A 21223-nucleotide genomic window follows, 5' to 3' on the forward strand; every position below is an offset into this window, starting at 1 on the left:
CCACCATCATGACCCCAGTCCTGCCTTTCACTTTGGGCTAGACCAGAGCATGTACACAGATACAGATAAGAGATCACAACACATGGAATCCAGGTCAGATAAATCCCTCAGGAACTGAAGTGGGGGTAGCGATATCAGAAAGATAGGAGGAAGGTAGGGAGGAGAGGGGAGGAAGGGAGAACCAATCACAATGATGTACATAACCACCACCACCACCCCCAGGGAGACAAACAGCAGAAACCTTGGGGGAAGGGAGACAGCAGTCAGTGTAAGATATGAAGACAATAATAACTTATAATTTATCAAGCAGTCACAAGTGGGGAGGAAAAAAAAGAGAAGGGCTCAAATAGAAAGTAAATGTTTAGAAAATAATGATGGCAACATATGAACAAATATGCTTGATGCAATTGATGTGTGGATTGTTATAAGAGATGTAAGAGCCCCCAATAAAATGATTTAAAAAAGATAAAAAGAACATTGCATTAAAATGTGAGTGATCTTGAGTACTTAACACTTTGTAAAATTTGTACCCAAGGCTGCCTCACTTTCCTGACCTGCCCAGCCCTGGATCTTTTCAATAGGAACTGGGAAGGCCAAGTTTATGACCAAGACTTTGTGGAGTCGGCCATGGGCTTAAACTTTAGCTCTCCTGCTTCACAAGAACCTTGAACACATTCCTTTGCCCCTTTGGTCCTTTGTTTATTCTTCTGTAAAAGAAGGGTAGTATCCATTTTTTACTGCATTTATTTCTTAATGTTAGTATTTCAGAAATGCCACAAGGAGGTTCTATAAACAAACAAAAAATTTTTTAATGAATAGTTTGGGATTCTAGAAATTTGAATTCAGGGTGCTGGCTCTAGGAGAAGGCCTTCTTTGGAGCAGAGATCCAAAACCCATCTGTAGACAATGGAACAATCTCCCCACAGAGTAGCCACAGGGAAGGGACGAGTCAACCAGGGTACAGCAAAGCAGCGATGAAACACGCTATATTCCTCTGATTCTTTGAGGCTTCCTCACCCCCCACTACCATGACCCCAGTGTGGCTTCTCAATTCAGACCAGACCGGAACATGTACACAGGTATAGATAAGAGATGGAAGCTCACAACACAACAGATTCCGAGAACAGGAGTGGGAATAGTGATACCAGAAGGGTAGGGGGAAGGGGGAGAGGAAAGGAGACAGGGGTTACCGATCACAATGATCGACACATAAACTATACACCCCTCTCCAGGGGGAAGAGCAACAGAAAACATGGGGGAAGGAAGACAGCAGTCTGTTTGAGATAAGAAAATAATAACAATGTACAATCTATCAAGGCGTTATGGGGATGGGGGGAAGGGAGGAAAAAAAGAGCTGATACCAAGGACTCAATAGAAAGTAAATGTCTAGAAAAGAATGAAGGCAACATATGTACAAATTTTCCTGATGCAAGCGATGTATGGATTGTGACGAGTACACAAAAAAGTTTTATGGAGGGAGGGTGGGATGGAAAGGGAGAACTGACTACAGGGATGTACATGTAACCTTCTCCCTGGAGGACAGACAACAGAAAAGTGGGTGAAGGGAGACGTCAGACAGTGTAAGATATGACAAAATAATTTATAAATTATCAATCGTTCATAAGGGAGTGGGGATCAGGGAGGGAGGGGGGAAAATGAGGAAGTGATGCCAGGGCCTTAAGTGGAGAGCAAATGTTTTGAGAATGATGAGGGTAATGGATGTACAGATGCGCTCTACACAATGGATGTATGTATGGGTTGTGATAAGAGTTGTATGAGCCCCCAATAAAAAGATTTTTTTAAAAAAAGAAAAGAAAAAGCTGAAACTTTAAAATTGATCAAAAGGGAGATCAAATGATAAGATACTATATTTTAACCTACCGACAGCTGCCATAATTGACTTTATAATGCTCTGTCTGATCACAGGCTATTCATATACCTCAACTGTAATTGGAGGGGATTCAAATTATGGGCTTTCACTGTCATTTGTAGCTTTCTGCAAACCAGGGCAACATGTATTTTTTAGCTCAATACCTGAGTATTAGCAGATAAAAGAGATCAACACCAATTGAAAAAGATAGTCCCAATACCCTGTCGGATTCATTAGTAAATATTCTTCCTCTGGTTAGGAGATTGATTTCACTTTACCATTTTCAGCATTGATATACTGACCCAACTCCCCTGTTCCGCCCTCCTTCCTAGGTGGCCGTCATGCAAATAGAACTGACTGCCCTTCAGCCTCAACTTATTCAAACATCCGAGGAAACTGCAAAGATGATGGTGAAGATTGAAGTGGAGACGAAGGAAGCTGATGCCAAGAAACTCCTGGTGCAAGCAGATGAAAAAGAAGCCAATGCCGCCGCCGCCGTTGCTCAAGGAATCAAGGTATAAATAGCTGAGAGGCAAGAGAGAGCTAGCTGAGGCTGGGCTGGACTGCCATCTCCCTAAAGCCTCCGGACGGCAGCTCTGCACCGTGCCTGTTACCATGCCTGCCTCACCATGGGAACCGTGAGGCTCAGAAAGAGTAGGTGACTTTTCCGGTAAGTGATGCCTTTCTAGCTAGTAAGTGATGAACAAGTCTTTCTGAAACCTGTTCTCTGCAGCAAGCATTGTTGTTGGCCAGTATTTCCCATTTCACTCTGGCAAGGCCTTCAAAGGCCAACATGATCTGACCTCACCTCTTATGATTTCACGCCCTCTCCCTTCCCCTGTCTCTCCCTCCCCTCCCTTTTACTCTACTCTGCCTGTTCGTCTTCAAATAAACAAAGGCAAGCTCTCACCCTTGGCCTTGTACTAACCATTTCCTCAACCTAGAATGTCCTCTTCCAAATACTCATAGGGCTGTTTCCTTCGCCTCCATCATGTAGTTGCTCAAATGTGCCTCGTGTGATATAGGTGTGGAATAAATACTTAGCCAGATGACTGGACATTGAAGGTAAAAGGCTCCATTCAAAAGTTATTTATTTTCTTTTACCCAAAGAAGAAATTGTCCGGTGTAGAACTTAAGCTCCATTCAGATATTAGAGGAAAATCTGATTAACAGTGACTATTTGTCAAAGTGCTGGTTTCATTTCAATGTTAAAACTACTTTGAGGCTTAGGAATGACAGGTATCAACATCTGAGAATCAAGGGCATTGAAGTTCACTGCTGAAATGACCAAAATAGAATCACACCGCTAGTTAGTTAGAACCCAAGGCTCATGGTGCTTAACTAAAATATTGAGGGGGGGAAAAAAACATGTCTGGCTTCTCTATGGTCTGGGAATAAATGACAATCATTTCAAACGGACATTTCTCTAGTATGTCCCAAGAGTTGGCCTCTCCCCGATCCCCTGGCAGCAGAGATGCGTTTATTCTCAGTTCTAGTGGCACATGTGGAACCGAGAACCATAATCTAGTAGGTAATACACCATTCTGCCCCAAGATGACAGTACCAACTACTCATCAGTACCATGGTGGTATCTTTTGTATTCTTTCATTTTAAAAACACTTAAAGAGTACCAACTATATGTTGACACTTTTCTAGGCAGTAGAGAAATGGGAATGAATAAAACAACATCGCATCCATCTTTTTTTTATCATTTTCTTGGGGACTTGTACAACTCTGATCACAATCCATACATCTATCCCATCTCATCCATCTTGGAACTACATTCTTTTCCACTTAATTCGTACTACCTTTTGCTCTTTCAAGGGGGCCCTGCTGCATAATGGATTACACATTAGGCTGCTAGCCACAAGGTCAACAGTTTGAACCCGCCAGATGCTGCATGGGAGAAAGAGGAGGCTTTTTGTTCACATAAAGATGTAGACTTGGAACCTACTCTATCCTCTAGGGTCACTGTGAGTCAGGACCCACACAGGGGCGGTGAATTGTTTATTTAAAGTCAATTGTCTTAATAACAGTGGTTTTGGTAGGTTCGTTTGCCAATGTCACACAGCTAATAAGTGATTGAACGCAGATTCAAACCCCAAGCTCTCGCGTCCTAAAGCCCTTTCATGTTACCATTTATGAAGTTACAAACTGTCAGCAAGGGAACACATGCACAGTATTACACCACACAGTATTTCTTTAAATACTTATCCACCTTTAAAATTCTGGAGACATTTTTTTAAATATGAAACTTCTTGAAAACACACACAGCACAAAACCAGACATGCCGACAACTTTGGGACTGTGTTCCTGTGTAGTGGCTTCAGAGATGTTGGCGACGCGCTGCTAAAGCCCAGCCAGCCCATTTCCCACACGCAGAGTAACCGCCAGACCCAGGAAGCACATAGATTTATACTTCAGCTTTTATAGACATCCTAGGGCTCCATTGTGCTCAGCCCTGGCCTAGCCTCGGTTTCTTCATTCATAAAAGTAGGACAGTAAGGGAAGCACATGGAAAGCCTGTAGCACATGTCCCACCATAGGCAGGGCTGGTTGGTCTAAGCTAGCTAGAGATTGGCTTTGCCAAGCACTCAAGTCCACTTGGTCCAGATCAGTTGTCCTTTGCTTGGACTGATAGCCTCACCTGACTGATAAAGGCTAACCTCTCATCATTCGGAATGGCACTCTGCAGTGTCTGGGGAAACTTGCAAGAGGGAGAAGAAGGGAGGTGACTAAGGTGTAGAAGGAGATGACACAGGACTCCCCACCACACCCTCACCAAACAATAACCTGCCCCCTTGGTTTCAGTGCAGAGGGTGGAGCCGAATGTGTGCCATCCCGCCCTGGATCCTGGCGGAGGTGTGTCTGACAGAGGGGAAACCACCCAGGGAGGAGGAGAAGCTTATGATTGTCCTACAGTTTCCCGGCTTGATTCCTCAGCCCTGCAGCCCTTCAGCTCTGACTCCACAGGAGGTCTGGGAATGTTCTCTGCTCTCCGCACACCAGTCAATGAGATTACACGGAAGAGCTCCAGCCTGGTGCCTGGTGCAGAGTATAGGGGCTCACCGTGTGAATGGGATCGCACCAGGGAAATGACTGAAGAGACTGGACAAGACAGAGGCGGGTCTCCGGAAGACTTGCTTCACATGCACGAGGCTTCTTGAATTGGGTGATTGTTTGTAAGCTGGAGAATCACTCATTTCCCCATCATAAGGATGATGAATGGTGCCAGAATTACTGCAAAGCCGAATCAGGTCTCCAGAGCACGTCACGCTTTGTACCTCTCTGACAGCCCTGATGCTCTTGGCGTTTTTTGAACCCACTGGGGTGAATTTTAATTAGGGTATTTTTATCCTTAAAATAAATATTGTAGCAGTGACAACACATATGAAAGAACTTAATTTTAACACATTTATTTTTCCAAGTGTCCTTCTAGTTTCTATTCATAGCACAACTGGAATGTGTGTCATGTTTTTGTCTTGTTTTTCCTTAGAATTCTATCACAAATGTTTTCCCAGAATACCAGGTCATCATTTCGATGACTAAAGTAAGGACATCACTCATCCAGTAGCCATTCCTAAACCTACAACCCCTCCCAGTCGAGTTGATACCCACTCAAAGCCGCCCTACAGAGCAGAAGAGAGTTGCCAGGTAGGGTTTCTGTAATCTGTAGGAAAGCAGACTGCCTTTTGGTTTGCAGCTAAGCACTTAACCACTGCTTCTTAGCCATTCCCCTCGTAGGTGTTTCAGTTGCTTCGCCTTCCTCCTCATCTTCTGGGTTCCAGCAGTAAACTAGAGTTGTATGCCAGAATCCCCTTTGGAATTTTAAAACAACGAAATCCGCCCACTCCACCCAGATGAATCAGAATCTCTGGGCGCGGGGCATGGCAGGAAGCTTTCGAAGCACACCTAGGAGATTCAGATGCACAGCAGGCTTGGGAGTCACTGTTAGAGGCCATGTCACCAGTAGAGGCCTTTTTGAGTCACTTGGCAAGCAAACTTGTTGCAAGACCAAGGTGGCATCCAACCCTGCCCACTAGGAAAAGGGGCAGAGGTGCCAGGCCACTGGGAGGCATGAAGCCTGAGGAGCCACTAGTTGTCTGGCAAGTTTTAAGACAACAGGCTGCAACTATTAATGAGGCAACACCGTAATGACCTGGCGTATTAAATGCACTTGACCTCCAAAGCTGTGGCTGATGTCTTTTGTTTCCTCTGCTGTCTAACTCTTTCTGACGCTGATTTGAGGAACAGCAAAGGCTGGTTTGTGTTGTTCTTTGCACCTGGGACTTGGCCTGGTCGGTGACCTAGGGATAGGAAGGTGGCCCCGGAAGTAGGACATCCCATCTTGATGTTGGGGATCTGACATAACTCACTTTGGGGATGTCAGAGGGGCAGGTACTGTTTTAATAGGATGAAACCAAAGACATGAGTTCATAAGAAAAGCAGAAATTTTAAAGTACAAAGCGTAGATGAGGCACCAAACCCACTGCCAAGAAGTTAAGCCTGACTCACAGGGACTTTATAGGACAGAGAAGACCTGCTTTCTAGGTTTCCAAGCCTGTAAGTCTGTACGGATCTGTTTCTCACTGAGCAGCTGGTGGGTAAGAACTGCCCACCTTTCAGGTAGCAGCCCAGAGTTCGGCCACCGTGACACTCAGCTCCTTATGATCCACATAAGCAAATATGGATATGTCCACATACCTGTAAGAAGGTTGAGCCAGTTGGGTTTTGTTTGTCCATCACAGTCAACTTTTGAGATACTAAAGCTTCAAAACCTACCTGCCTTGAGTTTTCTAAGATTTCACAAAGAGTCTCTGAGCTAAAATACCTTTCTGACCCTGAGCATGGCTGTTGTCAACCTGCTCCATCTCTTGGGCCTTCTTTCTCTCCTAAAGTTGACCGAACCTTGTACATCTGGTAAGGTTTCACGTCATTCATACCTGTGTGAGCGCACCTTGGTCTGAGTGACTGATGGAATGATCACTGACAGGGGTGGGCAGGGGCTCAGGACAGGAGCCTGGCTCTGTCACTAAGCAACCGTGTTACCTTAGCTGGCCTGCTCTACCTCAGGGGACTGTGTGTGTGTGTGTGTGTGTGTGTGTGTGTGTGTGTGTGTGTGTGTGTAATTTGGTAATTGAACTACTAAATGACCTAGTGGTCCATTCTAGTTCTCAAATCCTATCGTGTTAAGCTTTTTTCAAGGAAAAAAAAGATTTATAATTCACATACTATTAATACTATACAAGCCATTCCTTTCTAGTATGTATGTGCAAAGTTGTACAAGCATCACTGCTATTAAGTTCCAGAACATTGTCATCACCCCCAGAAAGGAGCCCTCTACTCATCAGCAGTGCCCCGTCTCCTCTCACCCATCTGCTAGCCCCTGGCCACCACGAATTTGCTTTCTGCCTCTCAGGAGGGCCTTGTTCTACTGCAGTGGAAGCAAGCAGTAGGTGACCCTTTGTGTCCACCTTCTTTCCCATTGCACAGTGTGTTCAGGGTTCATCCATGTTATCACATGAATCATTCCTTTTTTACGACTAAATAATAGTCATTGTTTTCCTTTTTTGTTGAATTAGCAAACAGAGACATAATCAACTCCAACTCTTTACCCTATGATTCCTCTCTCTGTCTTTTTGCTCGGCTCCCCTCTCTGTCGAGTTCTTCATCCTCCCCCTGCCTGGGGAAGAGCACTGAGGGGGGGGGGCGTGTTTCAGCACTGGGCTGTCCACTGAAGGTCAGCAGCTTGCACCCACCAGCCCCTCTGTAGAGAAAGACAGAGCCATCTGCTTCTATTGAGAGGAAAGCTGAGCTCTGTCTGAGCCAGTTGCAGGAGTTCAAAGTAACTAAGCGGCACAGACAACCTTGCCTTGAACTCTACCCCATCCCACCCTTCACACACCCTGATTCCTCCCTACCTCCTCTCCAAGCTGAAATACCTTTCTGATCCTGAGCCCATCCTTGACCTTCTATATCTCTCCAGCCTGATTTCCCCCTTAAATGTGACCTCCCTCTCTCCCCTCCTGGGCCTTCCATCATGTGTGACTCACACCTCACCCTTAGCCTTTACTCTCTTCCTGATCCATGGGTGTGATCAATCGCCCACTGCATGTACCTCAGGAGTTTGTTAAGAAGTGGGAGCTAAACTTTTTAAGATCACACACGAGGTGAGTGCTCAGATGCCCAGGACATCAAACCACAATTCCCACAGCTGTGCCCTCCCTGCAGGGTCAGGGCAGTGCTCTTAGGCACAGACACTCACCCTTGATGTCCATGCCGTTCGCAGAACGAATGTGAGGGGGACCTAGCAGAAGCGATGCCTGCACTGGAAGCTGCGCTCTCAGCACTGGACACCCTGAACCCTGCCGACATCTCCCTGGTGAAGTCCATGCAGAATCCCCCCGGCCCTGTCAAGCTGGTTATGGAGAGCATTTGTGTCATGAAAGGACTGCGACCAGAGAGGAAGCCGGACCCTGGTGGCTCTGGTAATCCCCACCAGCACCCCACCCCCACCCCCACGAGAGGCCTCAGTGTTGGCTGCTGCCTGACAGGCCCCAAAGCAGCCCTGTGGCATTTAAGAGGACTCCAGAAAGGGGCCAGGATGCACTTGTGCACCCAGAGGTCTCTCGGGTGCTGCTTCCTCATCCTCTCTCAGCTCCATCACTTGAAAAGACACAGTGTCTGTCAGGGATGCTGAGCTGAGTCAGGCCCCTGCCTCCGTATCATCCCCAAAGGAAGGCCCTGTAGATGAAAGGACTGCCAAGACAGGATGGAGAGTGAGAAGGAGATGGAGAGGGGCCCAAACACACAGACACACAACATATACAGACTCACACATACACATCCCAGAGACGATGAAACCGTGAAAAAGACCAGGAGGGAGAGAGACCAAAAGAGACTGGAAGAAGGAGAGAGAGAGACAGAGGGAGACAAAGACTCACAGACCTGAAGTCAAGCACAGACAGACAGGAGACAGAAAAACAGGGGCAGAGAAGCAACAACAAACTTAGAGACAAAGGTGCTACAAGCAGGAGAGAATTAGGATCAGAAAAGCCCTGAGTTAGAGACAAGGAGACATGTGGACTCAGAGCAAGGGGGCAAGCAAGAAGGAAGAAAGGACCTGGGAGGAGAGCAACTGAGGCAAAACAGAGAGAGAGAGAGAGAGAGAGAGAAAGGGTAGCAGAAATGCAGAGAGAGGGAGAGAACAGAATATTTTTTAACTTGGGCCACGGAGAGAAGAGAGTCAGTTGGGGGACAGGAAAGCCCCCATTTACTATTGAGCACAGAAGCATTCAGAGGTGAATATTCATTCTACTTAAAATTGGAATTAGATGTAAGACCTTGCATAAAGACCCGTGTCCTAGAAGCTGAGCTAGGACTTGCAAAGCCAAGTGCAGTGGCATTTCCTGCCTTCTAGTTCTCCTACCTTCAGGAAAGCTCCCCTTCCTCGCTTGGGAGCCTCTGACTCCTGCTTCCTCTCGCTTAGCATTTCCTCCTGTCTGGCCAGTTCCAGGCCAAAAGCCATGCGGAGAAGATGCGCAAGGGAAGAGTCCGAGTTGGATATTGCAAAGGCCTCCTTTAGGAAAACAGCCAAGGAGCTTCAAAAAGGCTGCGTGCGGTCCAGGCCTTGCCCCTTCCAGTCTTCTTCCATAGGATGGACTGCGGCCTGAGCACAGGCATTTTTGTAAAGCTCTTGAGGTACAGCCAGGATTTGGAACTGCCGTGATGGACAAAGCAGAGCCAGGTCACGAGAGTCCATTTTTTCTTGTATTCTTGAGCATCAGCACAGGACCCAACATCTACCAGCCTTACTTTCCCATGGAAGCAGGTTGTATGTTTTATGTGGAGTCCCTGATTGATGCAAATAGCTCACAAGCTCTGCTGCTAACCAAAACATTGAAAGTCTGAGTTCCCCCAAAGGCACTTCAGAAGAAAATCCTGGTGGTCTCCTTCCAATAAGCCAACCACTGAAAACTCGATGGACCACAGTTCTACTCTGACATGCGATCAGCAAGAATCAGGGTTGGCTTAATAGCATCTGTTGGGTTGTTTTTGTTTGTTTCTTTTTAAAACATGTATATTAGTCTCGCAACCCATAGAATTTCATGAGTGCATTTACATGCAGCAAAAAAACCTTATCAAATTAGCTTTGGGTGCTTTAAATTTAAATAAAGCAGGTCATTTTCCAGAATATAAACAAAATCCTTTCACGGGAAATATTTGGCTGGTAGCTCTGCTTAAATTAAAAATACAATACATAAAAGTGTAATTTTTTGATGACTTTGGCAAGCTTTTATAATACCATGAGCCAAAGAGACGACTAACATTTTTCCCCCAACGTGGCAACAAAAGAGCCACTGTCCCAGCGTTGGGGCTCAGCTCACTCAATCAGTCATTAGTCAGCAGCAGAGTTGGTACTGAGGAAGTTAGGGGCCTGGCTTGGTTAGCTGGGCAGGCCAAGGATACACTTCTGGCCAGGTACAAGCCTGCCAACTGCACTCCTACCCTGATTCCTTCTGAGACTGCCACTCCCACTGTCCATCATAAGGAGAATGCTTAGGGTTCCATTCAACCTACCGTCCACATATGAAAAAGAATATTCTAAATATATACTCACAGACTTTAACTCCTGTTGCTCTCTCCATCCACGAAAGAGGTGCAAGGTAACATTCATTCAATAAATGGAGCTCGCAGCTTTGAGGGAGAGATAGACAATAGAGAGTAAACAAAACGTATAGGTTATGCTAAAAGCTACAAAGGGAACAAAGCATAGGCTGTTGTGTTTTTAGAGCTCCCAGGAGATTCTAGGGGCAGACAGGGTGAAGAGGTACCGGCTCGCTCGTCCTTGCTCGGACCAGTTTCTTATATCTGGCCTGTTTTCTTAAAGGATCGTCTTACAAAGTTCACCTCCCGGCAGGTGAAATTAGAAGCTGCTAGGGCATCTTAGAAAGAGTCTAGGGAGGCCTGTTTGTGAGGATGCTTTTTAAAATGAGATTGGGTGTGTGGCCAGAAGCCAACCAAAAGTCACTTAAAGCACTGCTGAAGGCCTCGTAGGTAGGAAAGCACTTGGGATCATAGAGAAAGGAGTTCAAAGAAGGTCCTTTGTGGCTCAAGTTGAGAGCCAGGGAGAGAGTAGCTGAGGACAAGGTTGGTGCTGTTGGCTGGACCTCCCAGGCCATGTTGAGGAGCTTAGTTTTCAGCAAAGGAAAACAGTTGCCTCTATAGAGTTTTAAGTCTCAACCAGAAGGTCTTCATAATCATTCCTGTTATCTTTGCTTCTTCTACCAAACAGGAAAGATGATCGAAGATTACTGGGGGGTGTCAAGAAAGATCCTTGGAGATCTGAAGTTCTTGGAGAGTCTTAAGACCTATGATAAAGACAACATTCCCCCTACGGTCATGAAGCGGATCCGGGAAAGGTTTATTGATCACCCAGACTTCCAGCCGGCTGTTATTAAAAATGTGTCATCAGCCTGTGAAGGCCTATGCAAGTGGGTGAGGGCCATGGAGGTGTATGATCGTGTGGCCAAAGTGGTGGCTCCCAAGCGGGAGAGGCTGAAGGAGGCCGAGGGGAAATTGGATGTACAGATGCAGAAATTGAACCTGAAGCGGGCAGAGCTAAAGCTGGTGGTAGACCGCTTGCAGGCCCTAAATGATGAATTTGAAGAGATGAACATCAGGAAAAATACCTTGGAGGAAAACATTGAAATCTGCTCCCAAAAGCTCATCAGGGCAGAGAAGCTTATCAGTGGTCTTGGAGGAGAGAAGGACCGATGGACAGAAGCTGCCCGGCAGTTGGGGATCCGCTATATTAACCTGACGGGGGATGTGTTGGTATCCTCGGGGACCGTGGCTTACCTGGGGGCCTTTACAGTAGATTACCGGACCAAATGCCAAAAGCAATGGTTGGAGCAGTGCAGGCAGAAGGTCATTCCTGGCTCCAGTGACTTCAGTCTCAGCAACACATTAGGGGATCCCGTGAAAATCCGTGCCTGGCAAATTGCTGGGCTGCCCATTGACTCCTTCTCCATTGACAATGGCATCATTGTGTCCAATTCCAGGCGCTGGGCCTTAATGATCGACCCTCAGGGGCAGGCCAATAAATGGATCAAGAACATGGAGAAAGCTAATAAGCTCTCAGTCATCAAGTTCTCGGATGCCAACTACGTGAGAACCCTAGAGAACGCGCTGCAATTTGGCACCCCTGTCTTACTTGAAAACATTGGCGAAGAGCTGGATGCTTTCATTGAGCCCATCTTGCTCAAATCAACATTCAAGCAGCAAGGGGTGGAATACATGAGGCTGGGTGAAAATATCATCGAGTACTCCCGGGACTTTAAGTTATACATCACAACCCGTTTGCGGAACCCACATTACCTCCCTGAAGTCGCCGTGAAGGTCTGCCTCCTCAATTTCATGATCACACCCTTGGGGCTCCAAGATCAACTCCTAGGCATCGTGGCTGCCAAGGAGAAGCCAGAACTGGAAGAGAAAAAGAACAAACTGATTGTGGAAAGTGCCCAGAACAAAAAGCAGCTCAAGGAAATTGAAGATAAGATCCTGGAGGTCCTCTCCATGTCCGAGGGCAACATCCTCGAGGATGAGACGGCCATCAAAGTCTTGTCTTCCTCCAAAATGCTGTCTGAAGAAATCTCTGAGAAACAGGAAATTGCTTCTGTCACAGAAACGCAGATTGACGAGACTCGGATGGGCTACAAGCCAGTGGCTGTCCATTCTGCCACCATCTTCTTTTGTATCTCTGACCTAGCCAACATCGAGCCTATGTACCAGTACTCCCTCACGTGGTTCATCAACTTGTACATCCAGTCCCTGGCTAACAGCGAGAAGAGCGACGAGCTGGATCTCCGCATTGAGTACATCATTGAGCATTTCACCCTGAGCATTTACAAAAATGTTTGCCGCTCTCTGTTCGAGAAGGACAAGCTGCTTTTCTCCCTTCTCCTGACCGTTGGCATCATGAAAGAGAGGAAACAAATTAATGAGGACATTTGGTACTTCCTGCTAACTGGAGGGGTTGCCCTGGATAACCCCTACCCCAACCCAGCTCCCGACTGGCTGTCTGAGAAAGCATGGTCGGAAATTGTCCGTGCATCCTCGTTATCCAAACTGAAGGGCCTAAAGGACCATTTCGCACACAGTGTTGAGGAATGGAAGTTTATCTATGACGCAGCCTTCCCCCACGAGGAGACGTTTCCAGGACAGTGGGAGTTCGCTGAAGGGCTAGAAAGGATGGTGATCCTCCGCTGCTTGCGACCAGACAAGATTATTCCAGCGGCTCGGGAGTTCATTTCCGAACAAATGGGAAAGGTATACGTTGAACCTCCTACATTTGATCTCCAGGGTTCCTATTACGATTCCAGTTGTTGTGCACCATTGATTTTCGTGTTGTCTCCAGGCGCAGACCCAATGGCAGGTAAGCAGGAACTGTGATCTAAGGATAGAACTGGGAAGCCCAGAATGGATGGGTGGATGGTGATGACAGCCTATCTCTGTATGACAGCTGGGATCTCGAACTCAAATGGCTTGGATGGCCACCCCGTGGACAAGCCAAGATGTAGTTGGGTAACTGGAGACTTTTTTTTTTTTTCCCCCGAGATAAAAAGGACAGCTGCTACTGGGTGCAGCCATTTGTGCCAAGCAGGAATGTGAGCCCAGGATGGCCAGACCTCCTGGTTTTTCCAGGGAAACCAGGAGGGCCAGATTGTCCTGCTGGCTTCCAGTTTATCTTCTCTTAAACTTTTTTCTTATGGGTCCTCTCAACCAAGGGTTTTCCTTTTCTTAAAAACCTTTTTTTTATTGTAATAATTAATACTGTGTATAGAATCAAAGAATGTCAAAAAGTATAGGACTGGGGTGATCATTTGAACAGAACGGGTAAAACAGACATTTGATTCTTCCTCTTCATTTCTCAGCTTTCCAAAATAATTCATTGGTGCCCCAGTAAACTCAAAGTGAACAAGTAGCATTTTTCTTGTCTTATACATATTGTGAGCTAAAACGTTTTTAAGACACTCGGCGTTCCAAATACAGTGGTGCTTTGCGCCACTGCAGCCATTATACTTTCTTGATGCGCGAATTATTGAACCGTTGGCCTGTGGGAGCCCTTTTGTGACCTTTTCACATAACCCCAGAAGGTTTGGATAGCTTCATTGCTTTCCAGGCACGACTTCAGGACCATCTTACACAGTTACTGCCCTGGATCTGGAAGCAGCCGTTTCTCTAAGGAGCCCTGTTTCTTTAGCCTGCAAACCACAGTCGGGGCTCAGAGTCCTCCTTGCTGTGGGCCTCGGCCTCTTGCCCACTCATTCTCTCTTTGGCTGCATTTAAACGGCTGCTTTAATTAATGGCTTGCATTTTTATCTTCAGCAATTATGATGGCCGTTTCCAAGTTTATTTAGTTTGCTCTAAATTCATATACACTATTTCTTCCATCAAAGTATGAATTTTATTATATCTATTATTCCTTTTTTAGAGATGTTAAATGAATTTCTTTCATGGTCTCTTTCAGAAACTATATGTAAGCCACAGGGTGTTAATTCTCCTGATTGTTACATGTGCTCACTATCCCTTATAGGGATGTATTTCCTCACATAGCTTGTCATTTTTTATTATGAATTAACCATCAGCAAAGTAATGTGGTTTTGGGAAAGTCTCATATATATACCATGGATTTTAGGGAAGTCCCAACAGACAAACTTTGTATAAATAAATACTCGTGCCCAAGGGGATTTACCAATCTGGTTTAATTTGATGGGAAATTGTCTTAGCTTGGGAATCCTACACTACTGGCTCCTGTCAATTCAAACTCCTCGTCTTTGTGTAGAGTAGGCTTGGTGGTGGTTTGATTTCTTACTGGGGAGTTGTGATTTTGTTGTTTATTTTTTCCACCCAGGCTCTAGGTCAGTGACAAGCTCTCATGTTGCCTTCTAATGTCAGTCGTCCATTTCTGGTCTTCTTAACATGAAAGTTCACCTTCTAAGGGCCCTAAATTTATACAAAACTCTCAGTTCCAGCTCCCCATCTCATATGGCTACAAAGTTATGTCTCTCATGGGCATTAATATTCTAACCTCTAGACTAATTAAAGTAGGGTATCATCTACGGTAAGTAATATGTAGCCATGAAACATAGTAAGGCCTTGCTATAAGTACAACTGTGGAAAGGCCTATTTGATATATTGTGAATGAACAAAGCAAATACAGTATTCTGTTTGTAGCATATTACACAAAGGGAGACTTCACAAAGTTCATGGGAAAATGGAATTGAAAGATAATGAGATATTTTTCGTCAACTTTTTGAAGGTCCCTCTTATATAAGAGTATGTATACATTTGTTTAAACACATAAAATATCTCTGGAAGGATTTATAAGCAGCTAGTAATTTTGGTTGCTTCTGGGAAAAACAACAGGATAGGAAGGGAATTAAGAAAGGCTTACTTTTTTAAAAAAATCATTTTATTGGGAGTTCTTACAGATGTTTCAACAATTTGTAATTCAATTAGATTATACCTGATTATGCAACTGCTGCCACCATCAGTTTCGAAACATTTTCATTCTTCTTGAACTCCTTGATATCAAATCCCTTTATACCTTCCCTCTCCCACCTCCCTGATCCTACTCCCTGGAGCCCTTATTGTTGTGTTATGTATGTTATAAATTATTATTATTATTATTATCCGTGTCTTACACCATCCAGTATATCCATTCACCTATAATTCTGTTGTTCACCCCCTTGAGTAGGATTATACAGCTATCATTGCTATCAGTTCCATCTTCCCCTCCATCCCCCCCCCTTCCTGTACCCTCAGGGAATCATTACTCCCATTACTGTTTCTGAAGGGTTATCTCTCTTGGTTTTCATGCATCAATCAATCTTAGTTATACACATGAGCATACTCATGTCTAACTCGGTTAATGAGGTAAGACAGGAACCATACCAGTAAGGGGAGAAATATTAAAGAATTAGAGGATAGTTGTGTGTTTCATCAGTGCTATACCACATCCTGGCCTAACATCCCTCTGTGTGTCCCTTCTGTGAGATACTGACCAATAATTTCCAGGTGGGTTTTGGGCCTCCACTCGGTCCATACGCCTTCACTTCTATTTGATTGCTTGTTTTTTTGTTTTTGTTGTTTTGTTTTTTTAACTTATGATACCTATTCCCATCAAGACCTCATGATCACACATGGTATGCCTCTTCCATGTGGGCTTTGTTGCATCCTTGCTAGATGCCTGCTTGTTTGAGAAAGGATTGGGCAATGAATGTACAAATGTGCTTTACACAATTGATGTGTGTATGGATTGTGATAAGAGTTGTATGAGCCCCTAATAAAATGATTTTTTTAAAAAGAGAAAGGATTACTTTTCATTGGCAATTTCCTATCATTCTAGTAAAATTAATTTATAAAATCCCAGCCCCTGATTCTTTAGTGGTGAGCCAACCTCTCTACTTATGAGCTCCTTCTTTGTTTTTGGCTCCTGGGAATTCCTCTTTCTTTAAAACCCAAATTTTTCTTCCAAGCTGTATAACTTTTATTAAGAATATCATATGTGTTTGGAATTGATTTATAGCTTAAGTGAACCATTTGACCTGAAATCTACAGCTTTCCCAAAAAGGTGTTTACTTATCATTAACAGAAGGCATTGCATTTCTTTCTGAATCCAGAGTTTTAATGGATCCCCTCCTTTTGTGTTGCTCTTATTAATATAGTCCTAGCTGGCCTATCCTCTCTAAAAAGTACCTTTTCTACTTGGTCTCAGGCTTACTGAAGTTTGCTGATGATATTGGAATGGGAGGTACCAAAACACAGACCATCTCCCTTGGTCAAGGCCAAGGCCCTATTGCTGCCAGAATGATTCACACAGCCATCAAAGATGGGACATGGGTAGTCTTACAGAACTGCCATTTGGCCACAAGCTGGATGCCTGCACTAGAGAAGATCTGCGAGGAAGTCATTGTTCCTGAGAACACCCACAGCGCTTTCAGGTGAGATGCTTAGCCTTAATGTGTGCTCAGCCGAGCCGAAGCCAGCCCAAAGATGAATAATGTTGATATTATGCATTATCTGCTATCTTCATAGTTTGAACAAGAGCCAGTGAGTATAAAAGGGGGCAATGGGGCAAAGGCTGGGGGATGCCTAGAGATCTGACAATTGCCTGGAGTTTTGAAAGATGACTAGGAATTTGCCGAGAAAGATATTTTAGGCAGAATATTCTAGGCAGAAGCAAAGCGTATTCTAGCAAATATTCCAGGAAGAAGTAAAGAAGTGTGTTAGGAAAGTACAAAGAAGTTCTCCTGTTTTCCTGGAGTGTACGCAGTGAGAAGTTGTTGGGGTTAGAGGTGAGAGGTGGCATGTGTAGTAAGGTCAAGTCAGTGTCAGCAAGTGTGATTTTTAATTAATATTGGCATAGAAAATCCATGCTCCACTTTTTTTCTTTATCCTACTAATTTTGGGGCCCATGGACGTTGAATCAGCATTAGAAATAGTTCATGGTTTTTGTGGACTTTGAAGCTTGACAAGGTCGGGCTTTGGTGCATGTGTAGGAGGAGAAGATAAGTCCCGCAGATTTTACACCCCTTTGAACTGGCACTTCCGCGATTCTCTTGATCTAGGTCAGCATCAGCACGCTTCAGTGTGCACTTGTGCACATGTCACAAGCTAAAAGCCACTTTCACGTTTTTCAATTGTTGGGGGGAAAATGAAAAGAAAAAGATGAATTACAACCCATGAAAATTGTATGAAACTCAGGTTTCAGTGATCACAATAATGTTGTATTGAAATTTTAAGCGAGGCTTAAAGGAGGGAGCAGGGCTCCTTCCTTTGAGTCTTGTTGGTGGCTGCTTTCATGCTATAGTGAGTAGTTGTGACAGAAACCATGGCCACACAGCGTAAGACTAGCTAACTGCGCTTCTAAAGATTTTAGCCTAAGAAATCCAAAGAGACTATTCTACTCTGTCATATAGGCTGCTATGACGTGGAATTGACAGCACGCGGCAATATAATATGGTCTTACGAACTCAAATCCACAAGCTCAAGTGCCAGGCATGTAACATAAATGAGTGAAGATGTCTGGGCGGTCACTGCAGGCAGCCAGTCCAGTGTTGGACACGACAGGGAGCAGTGGGACTGTGAGGAGCAGAATGCAGGTCCTGTCCAGAGCAGAGATGCTCAATACCACTGAACTGTTGCATAGTGACATCAAGGCCCCTTGCGCTCAGGATTTCTTGTTTTTAAAAGAGGAAGTAGAAACCGACAATTTCTAAAGAAAGTTGTAGATATCAAAAGTTGGCAACTCATCCCAAATAGGCTCTCACCTGTCTGCAAGCTGAAGTCAAACCTCAGGCCACCAATTTGTGGCCCCTTCAGTGTCACCTAGCTCATGTGCTGGGCCTGGACCTCACCAGATCGCCTACCAAGTCTCACCGTATGTTTGGCTTTTCCCTCCACAAAATTGCTCAGCCTGTGCCCTCCATCTCTAATGACGACCCACCTGTCGAAAGCCTCTCTAATGTGAAGCCAGCTAGCAAGAGGCCAAGGAGTCTATCATTTAAGTTCAATAGGAAAAGCAAATCAATAAATGTCAATGTGCCAAAATGTTGACCTCTAGGTAATAAAGTTCTACATATGATTCTTTGTTTCCTAATGCATTTATTCATCTTCCCATTTCATGTAGAAACACTTTTGTATTTTTTTCTTTTATATTTTAAAAAAGATGAATCCCCCATGTTTTTAAGGCCCATTTCAAATGCTGTTTCCTCTATGACAAACTTTTGCTATTTTGCTAAGTTGGCAAACATTTCCTGTGAAGGGTCGGAGAGTGGGCATTTTCAGTTTTGTGGGCCATGTGGTCTCTGTTGCAGCTACTCAGTTCTGCCCTTGTGTGTGAAAGCAGTATGGACCACATGCAAATAAAGGGGCCTGGACACGTTCTATAGGATAAAACAGGCAGCATGGTGCATTTCACTTGCTGTCCAGAGGTTAGCAACTTTTGTTTTTGGTGTTTGTCTGGCTCCCCACAACCCAGCCAAAGGTTTTTGTTCCGTGGACTCCCACAGCCCATTATTTGCTGTTACCTGTAGTCTTGATTACGATGCCTCACACTGTTACATTCTGTCTGCTTGTTACCCTTGCCTGACTCCCCATTTACTCCCTCATTCTTTCTCTAAATATTGCTGAGATGCCTTGTTTTAAAAAGTCCAGCAGCAGAGGTAGTGTGCTGTGATGCTCTGGGTTTTGGAGTCAGAGTGCCAAGTTCACATCTTGGCTTTAGCTGCTTTTAAGTTATGAGTTTTTGAGAAATTTGACCTAACCTCTTCTTATACCAAGACTGAATGTCTTCTCTGGCCCCTCCTACATAGGAACTTCTTACTCTTCTGAGCCTAACCAATTGAAGTGAAATCCAAAACTTGACAGATGGAGCAGTGTTCCAGACTGCCAAGTTCACCCAAGCCATCGAGCACCAGCCCTAAACTCAGTGGTCCCCAGAACATTTTTGAGCAACTGATTACAAATTCAGGAGTTCCCATTACCCCTTTAGGTGCAGTAATTTGCTAGAACAATTCATGGAACTTGGATTAATTACAATTATTGTTTCATTATAATACAAAGAATACCAAATAAGAGATGCATAGGGTGAAATCTGGTTAGAGCCTCTAAACAAAGCTTCCCTGTCCCCAAGGGACAGGCTATCCTCTCCGTGCATAGATACCAGGAAGCTCACTTGCACTCCAGTATCCAGAGCTTTTATTGGAAATATGTTAACCTGGCATGATTGATTACATCATTGCCTACATGATTAAACTCAAACCTCAGCCTCCCTCATTCCCCATAGATCAGACCTGCTGTATGGTAGTTTCCGGCATGACTAGTCCCCACACAGCATGAGTCACCATATAATTATAACCCATCAGGTGCAGTCAGAAGGCCTTCATAATTAACAAAATATCCTAATCATTAAAGAAATCCAAGAGATTTAGAGTTATCTCCCTGGAACCAAGGACAAGCACTAAATTCTTTAGGTAAAGCAATTCTTCAACCCATATCCCACCATGTTTCTCCATGTCTGTTTCCTCTATTATAAACTTACCCACCTGTTCCCCTGAGTTAAGTCTGACTCACAGACTGGAACTGCTCTGTATGGTTTTGAAGGGTAAAATTTCTAGGGCAGAGAACCACCACATTGTTTTCTTGGGTGGTAGGCTCCAAGCACCAACCTTTCAGTTAGCAGCCTAGTGCTTAACTAGTGTGCCAGTCTGGCTCCTTCCTTTTGTCAAATGGAATAATATTCCCCTCTGAGGATTAAAACAAAGGACATATATTAAAATCTTAGCACAGATTTGACATCTAGAGTGGTTGATATTAACTAAGCTATGATTTCTTGTTAGTAGTTTTTCAATGTAACTTACAGCATTGCTCTAAATAATTGGGTCTCTTGCCTTCCAGACTCTGGCTAACCAGCTACCCATCAGAGAAGTTTCCGGTCAGCATTCTCCAGAATGGGATCAAAATGACCAATGAGCCCCCCAAAGGTCTTCGAGCCAACCTTTTGCGCTCGTACCTCAATGACCCTGTCTCGGACCCTGTGTTCTTTAAGAGCTGTTCAAAGGCAGTAATGTGGCAAAAGCTCCTGTTTGGCCTTTGTTTCTTCCATGCCGTCGTTCAAGAGAGGAGAAGCTTTGGACCCCTGGGTAAGCAATGAAAGCTCACGTGAGTCATCTAGAGGAAATACACAGGCAGGTGAAGATGTGTATTTAAGTTTGTACTCAGGGTCGGTTGCCAGTTAGTATGTCCTGCATAGGTCTGTGTATGAAGAAGCAAGGCCAGAGTGCTCCTTAAAAGGTATGGATGGCAAAACTTCATCTTAACTACTTTGGACATGTTGTAAGGAGAGACCGATATCTGGAGAAGGACATCATGTTTGGTCAAGTGGATGGGGCAGCAAAAAAGAGGAAGGTCCTGGACACAATGGATTAACACAGTGGCTGCATCACTGGGCTCAGGCATAGGAACAATTGTGAGGATGGCCCAGGACCATGCAGTGTTTCGGTCTGTTGTGCATGTAGTCGCTATGGGTCAGAGCCAACCTGATGGCACCTAACAATGTAGTATTTGCACATAGTTACACTAAAAATGATTTATCTGAAATTGAATTTTAACTGTGTGTCTGGTAGGGTGTTTTGTTTGTTTGCTAAATCTGAAACCCTGAAGGGGAGGAGGAAGGGAAGGGGAGGGGGGAAAAAAAAAAAAGGAAAATGAGCGGATTCCGGGAACCCAAGAGGCAAGAGAATTTTGGGAATGATGAGGGCAACAAATGTATAGATGTGCTTTACA

General features: G+C 44.7%; 1 protein-coding gene across 1 annotated transcript in view; it reads left to right on the plus strand.

The window, feature by feature from the left end:
* DNAH3 (dynein axonemal heavy chain 3) overlaps positions 1 to 21223 on the plus strand; it is a 210881-nt gene that overhangs the window by 168610 nt on the left and 21048 nt on the right. Inside the window, exons 50-54 of the mRNA XM_030884374.2 lie at positions 2203 to 2385; positions 8160 to 8358; positions 11166 to 13307; positions 16653 to 16878; positions 20336 to 20580. Coding sequence (XP_030740234.2) covers positions 2203 to 2385; positions 8160 to 8358; positions 11166 to 13307; positions 16653 to 16878; positions 20336 to 20580 — 2995 coding nt within the window. The remainder of the gene's footprint in view (positions 1 to 2202; positions 2386 to 8159; positions 8359 to 11165; positions 13308 to 16652; positions 16879 to 20335; positions 20581 to 21223) is intronic.

The sequence above is a fragment of the Echinops telfairi genome, unplaced genomic scaffold, assembly GCF_000313985.2.
Source record: "Echinops telfairi isolate 266 unplaced genomic scaffold, ASM31398v2 ScPeMD7_5;HRSCAF=22, whole genome shotgun sequence".
NCBI lineage: Eukaryota > Metazoa > Chordata > Mammalia > Afrosoricida > Tenrecidae > Echinops > Echinops telfairi.